The 12,898-nt window shown below is 53.3% G+C and overlaps 1 protein-coding gene across 3 annotated transcripts in view; it reads right to left on the bottom strand.

Moving 5' to 3' along the window:
* Positions 1 to 11,550, bottom strand: part of RPRD2 (regulation of nuclear pre-mRNA domain containing 2) — a 72,995-nt gene extending 61,445 nt beyond the window's left edge. For all 3 annotated transcript variants that reach the window (XR_013228005.1, XR_013228006.1, XM_077319506.1), the window contains exon 1: positions 10,946 to 11,550. Coding sequence is in view for 1 of the 3 variants with exons in the window: in XM_077319506.1 (XP_077175621.1) it covers positions 10,946 to 11,198 (253 nt within the window). In the remaining 2 variants the exon portion in view is untranslated. The remainder of the gene's footprint in view (positions 1 to 10,945) is intronic.
* Positions 11,551 to 12,898: the final 1,348 nt, after the last annotated feature.

The raw sequence follows: 12,898 nt of genomic DNA, 5'->3' as shown, positions 1-12,898 counted from the left end.
CAAGGGGGCAGCAGCCCCAAAAGGTGTGGGAACCACTAGTATAGTCCACCCTCGTCAGATCTCGGTCAGGTCAGTACCTGGAAGGGAAGGCCACAGCAAACCACATTTGCGTTTCACTTGCCTGGAAAGCTGGACCTGCTGTACGGGCTGGGACTTGAGGGCCCTTCACGCACACACAGTGTGGGCACAGAGTCAATCCATCTCAGGTGGAGTCTTCTTCTCCTAGCAGTTCTAGTCTTCTTATGAAGACGTCTACTTTCCCCCCAGGTCTCTCCCCACTGGGGACTCAAAGCAATTGACACAAAAGAAATGCAGATTCATCACGCTCTCCGGCACACCAGATAGTGCACTGGGGGCAACAATACACACCTGGCACTTGCTTGGGGACAGGCTGCGCTGGAGGAGAGGAGTGTGACACAAGCAGGACTGTGGAGGCAGCAGAACTATTCCCTAAACAAGCACAGCTTTTGAAACTGCCACACACCCCTTTATTTATTCATTCATTCTCATGAAAGCTCCTTCCTTCCCTGCCACAAATGGTGTTAGTCAGGGGTACCGTTCGCTGGCAGGGGGGTCCTGGGAATTGTAGTCCATGGACATCTGGAGGGCCGCAGTTTGACTACCCCTGGTGTTAGTCTTTCAGGTCCTTCTGGACGGTGACTCTTGACTGCTGGCTACAGGCACACCATCGCCCATATCGATCCATCAGAGGACGGGAGCAGAGACTCCCAAAAGCGCTTTCCCTGCCACTATTTTTGTTAGTATAGAAAGTGCTGCTGGACTCTGGCTCTCTTCTACTAGGGTACACACTGTCTGGCTCTCTTCTACTAGGGTACACAGCATCTGAGCTCTTGTTTAGACGGTACTTAGAATTTTTCTCACGTTAAATTAATTCAAAAGAAATTCTGTCTAAGCATCCAGAAGAAGCACAGTGCAGGGGGTTGGATTAGATGACCCAGGAGGACCCTTCCAGCTCTATGATTCTATGATTCTAAACCTCCGGAAGTGGTTCCTGGCAGTTAGAGTGGTTCCTCACTGGAACAGGCTTCCTCAGGAGTTGGTGAGATCTCCATCTCTGGAGATTTTTAAGCAGAGGCTGAATAGCCATCTGAGAGAGATGCTGATTCTGTGAAGGTTCAAGGGTGTGGCAGGTGACAGTGGATGAGCAACAGGGATGCGAGTGTCCTGCCTAGTGCAGGGGGTTGGACTAGATGACCCAGGCACCGCGGACTAAATAAAAGGATAAGGGCTTGGGAGGCGGAATGTGTCCGTGATGAGGAAGGGTGCCGATTGGCCACTTCCTCTGGACAGACTACTGGAGGGACCAATCGGCAGGCGCTAAGCGCCTGCCGATTGGTCCCTCTGAGTCCCTGCCGGAGCAAGTGCGAGCCGCGCACAGCCGCTCGCACTTGCTCCTTTGCCGGCAGCCTGACGTGGCGAGAGGCGCAAAGCGCCTCTCACCGCGTCAGGCCGCTGACCAAGGGAGCCCCCGGCAGCCGTGCTCTGCGCGACTGCCGGGGGCTCCCATGCCTAGCGCCCGCTGTATTTTACATACAGCAGGCTTGATTACTAGTATTACATATATATAAAGTATCAACCAATCAATCTCTCAGAACAAAGCAAGCCAACTGTTGTACTGGTGGTAGAGTGGAAGCCTCGAATCTGGAAAGTCGGATTTGATTCCCCAGTCCTCCCCATGCAACCAGCTAGGTGACCGTGGGTCAGTCACAGGTCACTTAGAGCTCCCTCAGGCCTATCTACCTCACAGGGTGCCTGTTGTGGAGAGGAAGGGAAGGCAATTGCAAGCCGCTCTGAGATTCCTTTGGGTAGTGAAAAGCGGGGTATCATACAGCAGCTCTTCTTCTGCTTAAAAAACAAAGGAAGCTGAGAAGCTACTATATACCAAGCCAGGCATATAAATTGAAGATTTGCTGGCTCTAGCTGCACAGGAATCTACAGCAGTGGCTCTCAACTTGGGGGTTGAACACCCCTTTCACAGGGTTCGTGGGAGGGCAAGCAGCTTGGGGGGGGGGCACCGCCACTGCTGCTGCTCCTCCTGAAGGCACCTGCCAATTTATATACAACTATGAACCATGGATCTTCACGACATTGGTCAGTTTTTGGTTTAATTCCTGTGAAAAAACCCTTGCCTAGTTTTATGTTTGGGGTCACCACAATATGAGGAACTGTACTGAAGGGTCGCGGCATCAGGAAGGTTGAGAACCACTGGTCTACAGGATGTTCTAAAACAACATGGATACGTAAGCAAAAGATGCTGAAAAGCAGAGGAAGGTCTCAAGACACAAGTCCTCTCCAGAGTTTTGGGGAGCAGCGTATGGTTTTGCCTGCAAGGAACCCCTCACAGCTACAGATGCTGCAGAGTCACCGCAAGCCCAAGCCCTGGGCTGATGCTCACACGCCATGCAGTGACAGCCATTCTGCTACCCGGGCATTCCCTGGGAGTGTGGGGTTTCCAGCCACTACCACATCATCCTGCTCCTCAGGTTTTGTGACCGTGCATCAAGGTAGGGAAGGACCAGCATGACACCTCCAGCACAGTCGCATCACGAGGCTTCAAGAAAAAGGTAGAGCTACGCAAGGAAGAACAAGCAATTTTGGGATGCCGATCTGAGAAAAACAGATCTACTGGTAACTACCGTCATTCAGCACCACGGACTATGATCACAAAAACAAAAAGTCAGCTTCTCACTCCTGTTTGCACAACTCCCAAACCAACAGAAGCTGCTACAGAAGAATATTGTCACAGTGCCACTTTTCCATCCCGCCTAATCAAATGACAGAATCGGCACAGGTCTGCTTACTTTTATAGTTTTCACAAAGGTAAACATTTCGGGTCGGGTCCTGCAGACCTGTTCCACTAGTGACTGCACTCACCTCTGACTCAAACACCCACCCTCTGGTTCGTCTTCTGGCTCGAGGAAATCCCAAGGAAACAACATGCAAAGTCCACATTTGGTTGCAAAGAAATATTTAATAAAGGACCAAACTTACAGAAAATGCAGGTTGAGCTTCCATCGGTTGGGCCTCAAGTCTGTATGCACACAGGGAAGCCGGCCAGAATCCCAGAACAAGTGGATAACACTGAATGTCTTATGCCATGAATGCTGGCCAACAGTCAAACAGTCCTTAATTAAGCTACCCCAAATCCTTTGATGATCCCCAGCCATCTTGCCCCCCGGCATCAAGTGGGTGGAAGGTCTGCCAAACAAGCAAGAGAAAGTTCCCTTGAGAGAAGCTGATCAACATCCTCACACAAGATTCAGGGCAAGAAAGCACCAACAGGTAACAAACACGGAAAGACAAGAAGTAAGCAAAATAGACCTATTGGATAAGATTGTAAGCCTGCTCAATCAGACCAGGGAGGGTCGCTCCAGTCCAGCCTCCCATCTCACCCAGGGGCCAGCCAGGTCCTCTGCAGGGCCAGCCACAGGGCAGAGAGGCCGAGGCCTTCCCCTGAGCAGACCCTCCGAAGAGCCCTGCTGGGTCAGGCCAGGAGGGTCCCTCCAGTCCAGCCTCCCATCTCACCCAGGGGCCAGCCAGTTCCTCTGCAGGGCCAGCCACAGGGCAGGGAGGCCGAGGCCTTCCCCTGAGAAGACCCCCAGAAGAGTCCTGCTGGGTCAGGCCAGGGAGGGTCCCTCCAGTCCAGCCTCCCGTCTCACCCAGGGGCCAGCCAGTTCCTCTGCAGGGCCAGCCACAGGGCAGGGAGGCCGAGGCCTTCCCCTGAGAAGACCCTCAGAAGAGCCCTGCTGGGTAGGCCAGGGAGGGTCCCTCCAGTCCAGCCTCCCCTCTCACCCAGGGGCCAGCCAGTTCCTCTGCAGGGCCAGCCACAGGGCAGAGAGGCCGAGGCCTTCCCCTGAGAAGACCCTCAGAAGAGCCCTGCTGGGTCAGGCCAGGGAGGGTCCCTCCAGTCCAGCCTCCCGTCTCACCCAGGGGCCAGCCAGTTCCTCTGCAGGGCCAGCCACAGGGCAGAGAGGCCGAGGCCTTCCCCTGAGAAGACCCCCAGAAGAGTCCTGCTGGGTCAGGCCAGGGAGGGTCCCTCCAGTCCAGCCTCCCGTCTCACCCAGGGGCCAGCCAGTTCCTCATGCCTCACACAGTGGTCAACCACAGGGCAGAGTCCAAGGCCTTTCCCTGAGAAGAACCTCAGGAGAGCTCTGCTGGGTCAGACCGGTGAGAGACCATCTAGTTCAAACTCCCATCCCACGTAACGGCCAACCAGTTCCACTGGAGGCCCAACCACAGGCCATGGAGGCCAAGGCCCTTCCTCAATGTTGACTCCTAGCACTGTGATCCAGAGGGTGACTAGCTCTCATTGTTAAGGCCCCCTTTAGTCACCATGGCTTGTAGCTATTGATAGGCTTCCCCTCCAGGATCACAGAATCCTAGAGCTGGAAGGGATCTTCAGGGTCATCTAGTCCAACCCCTCGCACATGGCAGGGACTCACAACTACCTGCCTACCCTCAGTGACCCCGGTTCCGTGACCAAGTGGTCCATTTTGGCCCCAGGGAAGGGCTTGCTCATAAGACAGAGAGAACAGGGGAGGAGTGTGGACCATGTCCGTTTCCCATGTGGCAAACAAAGCCCTTGGGGCAGATTAACAGGGTCTGGAGGGCAGGATCACACCCCGGGCATCAAGACAGGAGAGCGGCACTGAGTCAGCAAGGCTGGAGAGGGAAAAGGAGCTCCCCACAGTGAGGCCTTGCAAGAAGGAGATGGAGACTCTGGGCTCAGACCCTGTCACTTAACTGCCTTCCAAGCCTGCAGAAATAATATGAGCCCCGTTTGCTGTTGACTTTACAAATGACTACACAGGTGGGCGCACAGACATTATTATGGGCTCCGAAATCTGCTGGACTTGCTTGCATGGCTAATTCTGCCTTGTTTAATTAGGCACAGTGGCAATGGATGTTGTGGTTAGAGCAGGCATTTCCCACTAGGGCTACGTGAGACCTGGGGCTTCTTGATGGCCCTGGAAGGGTTTCCTAAATGGGAGGGAGTTAATCAACTGCTGATATGCTTTTTAAAATGTGCTAAACATTTATTGGGTGATATAACCCTATATGGTCATGTCGACCCACCCGCCCCGCCCCAAATGGCCAATGATGGTCCTGGAGGAGGTGGGAAGGGGCACCAGGCACACGGCCATTCTTCCCAACCATATTCTGCACGACCGCACTGGTTCTGGGGTTTGGCAAAGCGTAGGGAAAGTTTCAGGGGCTTCTCAGTGGCAAAAAATTTGAGAAAAGTAGGATATAAGTATCTAACAATTGAGGAGAAGGACCCCTGATTACTCACAAGAGGGGTCAGGAGGACAGCTTGATGGGTGTTTCCCATCAAGCTGTCCTCCTGACCCAGAGGGAGAACACAATTTGAGATCAGTGGCACCTTGGTTGGTCTTCAAGGTGCCATGGGACTCAAACTGTGTTCTATGTAGTTGTGAGCTCCTGCATTGTTCAGGGGGTTGGACTAGATGACCCTGGAGATCTCTTCCAACTCGAGGATCCTACTGCTTCGGATCCAACATGGTTGCCCACCTGCATCTTCTAATTACAACAAATCACAGAAACCAAAAGAAAGAGACCACCTGTAGATCAGCCACCACATTTCTATGAAATCTAATTATGCAACTTAAGCGCATCAGAGAGAGAGGGGGGGGGGCTGCTGTGAGAGCTTCCAAAGTTCACAGGTTCTTGTCAAGTCTTAGCTACACCTGACTGAACCCTTGACATGATTTGTAGAAGTCAGTTTGCTTAAGAGAAAACACAACCACAGAAAGCCTGGCTTCCTGGCAGCCCTGCAGAGAGCGCCACGGAGGGCAGAGCACAAGTGAGGCTAGTGGGCACAGTGCTGTGCAGGGGTCAAGATACTTACGCACTGCCTTTCCTTTGCTGCTCTAGAGGCAGGCCGACCCCTGTCATTGTTAGGGGCCCAAATTTCACTTGGTAATTTCTCACCTAGAATCATAGAGTTGGAAGGGACCTCCTGGGTCATCTAGTCCAACCCCCTGCACTATCTATTCTGCCTCTTTTGTTCTGTGCGGGAAGGTGGAAGGAATGCTACTTCTGACGAAGCCAATTTTATCCCAGGGATGCATATGCTGGAGTACCATCTTGTTAGGTCAGTAAAAGCCTTTCTCGGCCTTTTCAGTGTTGAGAAACTCCTGAAACATTCCTCAGGTTTCAAGAACCCCCAGAAGGGATGACAGCAGGCCACACCTCCAGAAGTCACATGTTACTGGAAGAATGAGAGTACTTACCTCTCTGGACTCCAGTCCCTACCACGTGTGACGAGCCTCAGCCCGCAAGGACTGTTATGACCGGGCCCCCTCCCCTTCCCACCCCCTCCAGTGATCATGTAGGGGGGGTTCAGCATAGCCATATATGGTCATATCACCCAATACTTTAAAAAATGAAATAAAAATATTTGGCAAAACCCTTCCAGGGCTGCCAAGAAAACTCAAGGCTTCATGAAACCCCTCCTGAGGGCTCTTTTTTATACCTTTTCGCTACCCGAAGGAGTCCCAAAGCGGCTTACACTGTGCCTTCCTCTCCCCACAACAGACACGGTGTGAGGGAGGTGGGGCTGAGAGAAATCTAAGAGAACTGTGACTAGCTGAAGGTCACCCAGCTGGCTGCATGTGGAGGAGTGGGGAGGAGGAGTGGGGAATCAACCCCAGTTCTCCAGATTAGTCTCTCCAGATTAGGCACAGTTTTGTTGGAACTATTCTCACAGAGCAGTCCTCTCTGAGCTCTCTCAGCCTCCCCTCCCTCACAGGGTGTCTGTTGTGTGGAGAGGAAAGGGAAGGCGACTGTAAGCTGCTTTGAGACTCCTTCGGGTAGAGAAAAGTGGCATATAAATACCAACTCTTCTTCTTCTTCAGTAATCTCAGGGCTCTCTCAGCCTCCCCTCCCTCACAGGGTGTCTGTTGTGGGGAGAGGAAAGGGGAGGTGAATGTAAGCCCCTTTGAGACTCCTCCGCGGAGAGAAAATCAGCATATAAGAACCAACTCTTCTTTCTCGCCTTTTTTCTTTGCTAAACAACCCTACATAATAGAACTAAGATCCCCAGAATTAAACTTGGTTGGTCTTCCAGGCGCCATTGCGTTCAAACTGTGTTCTCTTGCTCCAGACCAACATGGCTGTCCATCTAAGTCCTATACAACACCCCAGTTCATGTTCAGTGGCCAGAATGGGACACTATATTTCAAGCTTGGTCTCACAACAGATTGTTATGAGGACAACATGATAGTTGCAGGTTCCCCCCCCCCCAGTTCCTGTTTGCATTCTGGCCAGCATGGAATGTGCCCTTTTCACAGCAGCTGCAGACTGGGCTGACCTTCTCGCCAAGCCACCCACGACCACCCCAAGATCCCCTTCTGGGTCAGGTGCCACCAGCTCAGATGCCATCAGGTGCCTGTGAAATCGAGATTTTTAAAATGTACCAACCTCAATAATGTTTCTCGCATGCCATCATCTCAAAAGCAATGGCTTAAACCAGGGGTAGTCCACCTGTGGTCCTCCAGATGTCCATGGACTACAATTCCCATGAGCCCCTGCCATCAAACACTGGCAGGGGCTCATGGGAATTGTAGTCCATGGACATCTGGAGGACCACAGGTGGACTACCCCTGGCTTAAACCACCTGTGCTCAGGAACACCACCTCTTCCACCTTTTGCAAAAGAAAATGGACTCTTCAGCCCGAGTCTGCACACAGCACTGTAGACACACTCCAGCCAGCCCCTTGAACAAAACCGACGGCCTTCCCATCGTCTGCAGGTGGCTGTCCTGTGAAAGCTAAGCCCCAAATCCAAGAGACAGGATTTCACATTCAAATCCACACCCAGTCATCACATTCTCTGGCCGGACTTTGCGGTCCCATTTAGCTTGCTTCACAGGGATCATATCTCTGCCACACTTAGCTTAACCGCTCAGATATAACATGACTACAATTTGAACCCTCCCCCCCCCTTCTAAAGTTGCCAGAAGGCCTCGGGCTAGCCAAACTTCTTCCAGTTTCTGCGTATACTGGCCAACCTTGTTAGGTCGTTGATTATTGTCACAACATACCTTCAGTGCTTTATTTAAAGTGTACATTTTAGATGCAGACATACCTCCTCCTTTGCACACTTGAACGCGCCTGTATATCCCCCCTCCCAATTTTTGGACCTTTCAGAGCTGTCACCAATGAGATCACTGAGTTAATGCATACAAACACATGAGATGTGCTGGAAGACCTACAGCCAGGTGGAACGCATGTTTTCTCATAAGCAAAACTCAACAAATCCAACTGAAAAGGGCCCACACATTCATTACAATGGAAAGGTCCGCTCTGCAGATGCTCCACATCCTTCTATAGCATTCCTTTTGACCCCTCTCATAAGTCTGTTGTAGAGATTGTTGAGCCAAACACCTGCGACAGACATTCCAGCCCCCAATTCAACATTAAGTGGACACTATGATGCAGTGGTGAGCACGGGGTTGAACTAAATAGCCTGCATGGCCCCTTCCAACTCATGCCCTAGCCCCATCCTGCGACTGTGGGGAAGGAAAACAAAGAGAACATGTACATGTACATAAGAATCCCTGATCCAAGTGGGTCACCCTGTTGGCCTGAAGCACAGAACAAAGTTTGAGTCCAGTGGCAACTTTTAAGACCAGCCTAGTTTAAGCTTTCATGTGCAGGCAGACTTCTCTTTAATGATCAGTCCATATATATCAGTAGAGAGAGGGCGTGTCTGTGTGTGGGGGGGTTAACTGGCAGGAAGGGGCTAGTTGGACACAAGATGCAAAAATAATAGGGCGATAATAACTGAGATCCTATGAAGACCTGTGAATGGCCATAAATCAACATACAGATACCAGAAACATAGAGTTGGGAGGGACCTACAGGGTCATCTAGTCCAACCCCCTGCAGAATCCAGGAAATTCACAATTCTCTGCCCTCCAAAGTTACCTCAAATCACTGTGGCCCCCATTGTGCCCCCCAAAAAAACAGAATCACTGACCCATCTGGGCAGTTAAGAGTTAAGGAACAAACCAAAGAAGCCACCTGAGTCCAATGGAGGCCAACCAAGTGCAGTTCTGGGTACCAGTGGAAATTGAGAGGCTTGGCTTGTGCAAATGCACGCTTTGACTCTAGCTAACCCTTCCTTGCAATTCAAACCCCCCCACACACACACACCTATATGTAATTGTTGAGGATATTCTGTTTCACTGTATCTGAATGCACATGACAGCTCATAAATAAAATTATTCTCCATAATAATCTCGGACACTTTAGCATGCAAGACGTAAACAGAACCATACTAACAGACACATTCAGAATGTCTGTGTAAAGGATGTGACTTTCCGCACCAACCCACACAAATCTCTAGACCGCCTTCCAGGGTGGTTGAGAAGGTCACAAACGTATCACGTGAGAGGTCCTGGAAACGCACCCTACACAAGCATCACGGAGAACACTGAGTCCAGTGGCATCTTTAAGACAAACAAAGTTTGATTCAAGGCATAAACTCTTGAGTGCACGCACACTCCCACACATACATTGAAAGAGAAATTAACAGTCCATCATACATACAGGCCGAGGGTGAGCAGGAAATTAGGATACAGCATGATGGAGAGGCTCAACAAACACAAGGACCAAACAGGAATAACAAGCTTAGTTTATAAAGGGACCTGTGAACTAAAATGCTGTTCTGTTACTTCAGACCAACGTGGCTACCCACCTCGGTCTATCTTCATGGATCGCATTGATCCGCTTGGAACAGAAATCCATCAACCTCATGAAGAAGCGGCACGGGTACAGGCTGATATTTCCTTTCTTACAACATGCAAAAACCTGAGCATCATCCCCACGGGATCGAAAACCAGGAATCCACTACGATCTATGTGTCCTAGAAACGATGCAGAAAACCTACGTTTCGCATTCAATTATTAATGTTATAATTAGTTATATGTAATGTTTCATGTACAGTTTCCTCATTTCCATGTAAACCACCCTGAGCCTTCGGGAAGGGCGGTATATAAATCTGAAAAATAAATAAATAAATTTCTCCAAGAAGCTGCTCAAAGATCTTGTCAGTGTGCTGTGCCTTGAATAAAATTCTGCTCGTAAAAGTGCCCCTGAACTCAAACTGTGTCCTGTTGCTTTGGAGCAACCCAACTCCCGCTGGAATCAGTCTTGTTTCTGGAAGCCCAAGCATTTTCCAGGGGGGCTACAAACAGCCAGGCAGATAAATATCCAGGCCAGAGGAGCGAGACAGATCAGTCCACGAAGGTCCTGGATGTCTATCCATGTCCTGTATCCGTCTCCAGCCACCTAACCTGCAGGCAAGTTCATCCAGCCAGCTGCTTGTGGGGCTGACCCCCTTTTGCTGTCTCTCCAGCCGAGACAAGCACAGAAGACAGAAACACACCTTTCAACTTGGTGAACGCAATCCACCACAGCAACAACGCCCCTGTCGATGCAAAAAACCCCCACACAACATTTCACGCGACACACAAGGGGCACACCGCTATGCAAAAGAGCTCTCTAGGGGGATGAGTGGAAGACAGCCCCAGGAGAGCCTCCCCATGCAGAGGCAGTCTACCTCCCCACAAAAGAGCTGCACAGCGGGACAAGGGTAAGTGTCTGTGCAGGGAGGGCCACACTCATTCCCTGTCACGCTGCAAAGACAGTCCACATCTACGGGAAAGGCGCGTATGCGGGGCTGGGGGCGCTGCTTGCCCCAAGAGAGTCTCTCCTTGCAGGGCTGGTAAAGGGCCGCCCAGTCTACTGCCTGCCCCGAGAGAGCCTCCAGGTGCAGAGGCAGTCCACCTCCGGGCCGAAGGGCTCTACTGCGGGGCCGGCGTGCGAGAGCCTCCAGAGGCGGCGGCGGCAGTCTACCCCCCCCTCCCTGCCCCCTCCCTGCCCCCCGCGGCGCTCACCCCTGCGCATGGCCTTGACCCAGAGGTGGACGATGGCGGCGTGGTGGCGCTTGTGGTCGAGGCACCAGGCGGACAGGCCCTGGATGGACTCCATGGTGTTGGTGAGGGCCTGCAGCTTGCGCTCCAGCGTCGCCTCCAGCAGCGCCCCCGCCCCGGAGGAGGAGGCCGAGGACGACGAGGACGACGAGGAGGACGACGAGGAAGAGGCCTTGCCCCCGCTCCCGCCGCCGCTCCCTCCGCCGCCCGCCGCCATCTTCCTTCCCTGCCTGCCTCGGTCGCACAAGCAACGCCGCCGACGGAGAGGGGGAGCGGAGCGCGCACGCGCAGACGCGCGCGCCGCCCGCTCCGGCTCGCGACGGGACACGCCCCCCCACCCGCGCGCCCCCTGCCTCAACCGCGCAGGCGCAGGACGCGGCCGCCGGGAGCGCCGGCCTTCCGAGGCGGGCACGGGGGGCGCATGGCGGGCGCAAGGGGCGTATTGGGCGCGGGCCCTTCGCCGGGCAGGCTCCGGGGGGCGAGCGCTGGTACTAGGGGAGGGGGCTGAACGACCCCCACCCTCCACCCGGTCCCTGCGATGGACCCTTCCAGAGCCCTTCGGTCCCGCCCCCTCGGTCGCCCACGGCAACGCCCCGCCTTCCGCTCAAAGGGCAGGGGCGCGATCCAACGTTGGCTCTCCTTGCCCTTCCTATTGGTCTGAGTCGGCGCGCGCGCTCGGAGGGCCACCAATCGGGGCGCCGCAGGAGTGCGAGGTTTCGCCCTCTCTCCTCGGGGCCGTCCAATCGGACGACAGCGGAGGCGCCGCGCAGCCAATGGAAGCCAGAGAGGTGGCCCGGAGGAAGGCGAAGGGGACGAGCTGCTGCTTCTCGCGCCCTTTTCACGCGCCTGCCGCTGGCCAGACCCTGAGGGAGAGGGCGGTTTAACCGGCAGCCTCGCCTCCCGCTCAACGGCTTCCGCTCTCCTGCCACTCATCAACTGCTTGACCAGCCGCCATTTTCGCTCGCCCTGCCTCACGCAGCATGAAATAGTCAGGGCGCATGCGCAAGGAGGGGAAGAATGCGCGCGTGAAATACTCAGATAATCAGCGCATGCGCACAATATAGGAAGCAGGGCTGACGCGCAGTTGTAGCGGCTTGTGTTGGCCGAGGGGAAAGCAACCCGAACGGGAGCTTCTTTCTACGCAAGCGCCAAAATGAGATTTCGCCTTACGCATGCGCCCACGAGAACTTGTTCGCGATGGAGCGTCTCACTGTTGGGACAGGTGTGCTCCCAGAATCCCCCGCGCTCCGCTTGGCCAGGCTCCCAGCATGCAGTGGGCGCCTTAGTGCAGTTTTTTTTAAATTCTTGCAGCCCTCTGAGATTGGATTTTGGTTTTTTATACCCAGAGTCTGATTGACATGGCCACAATAAAAGGGGTCAAACCGAACCAGACTCCCCATGCAGTCAGCGGGGTAACCTTGAACCAGTCCCAGTTTTCTCAGAGCTCTCTCAGCTCCACCTACCTTACACGGTGTCATGGGGGGGGAGGCATCTCTGGGCCTCCTTCAGGTAGAGAGAAGCCAACTCTTCTCTGCCTGTCGCTGGTAGGGATGGCAACCCAAAAGCAACAACTTTTCTTAGTGAGAATTCAGTTTAGCAAGGGTGCTAACAAACAGGACTTTGCGGAGGTCGCTGGTTCATGTTGGTGGAAAGTGTCTTCAGGGTGCAACCAGCTCATGGCAGCCATGTCTGGTTTAAAAGGCAAGAGGCAAAATTGGATACTGAATCAGACCTTCAATCCGTCAGTCTTGTCTGCTCAGACTGGCAGCGACAGATCACATCACCTACCCGGTCCCTTTTAACTGGAGGGATTCAGTCTGTGACTTTGTGCCAAACAGACGCTCTGCCACTGAGCTACCACCCCCTCCCCACACTGGTGTTTTTCCTGTGCCTGCCCCTGTGTAGCCACTCTGGACA

This window comes from Paroedura picta, chromosome 1 (assembly GCF_049243985.1).
Source record: "Paroedura picta isolate Pp20150507F chromosome 1, Ppicta_v3.0, whole genome shotgun sequence".
NCBI classification, from domain to species: Eukaryota; Metazoa; Chordata; class Lepidosauria; order Squamata; family Gekkonidae; genus Paroedura; species Paroedura picta.
The sequence above is the reverse complement of the archived record's forward strand: the minus strand, read 5'-3'. Positions and strand labels throughout refer to the sequence as shown.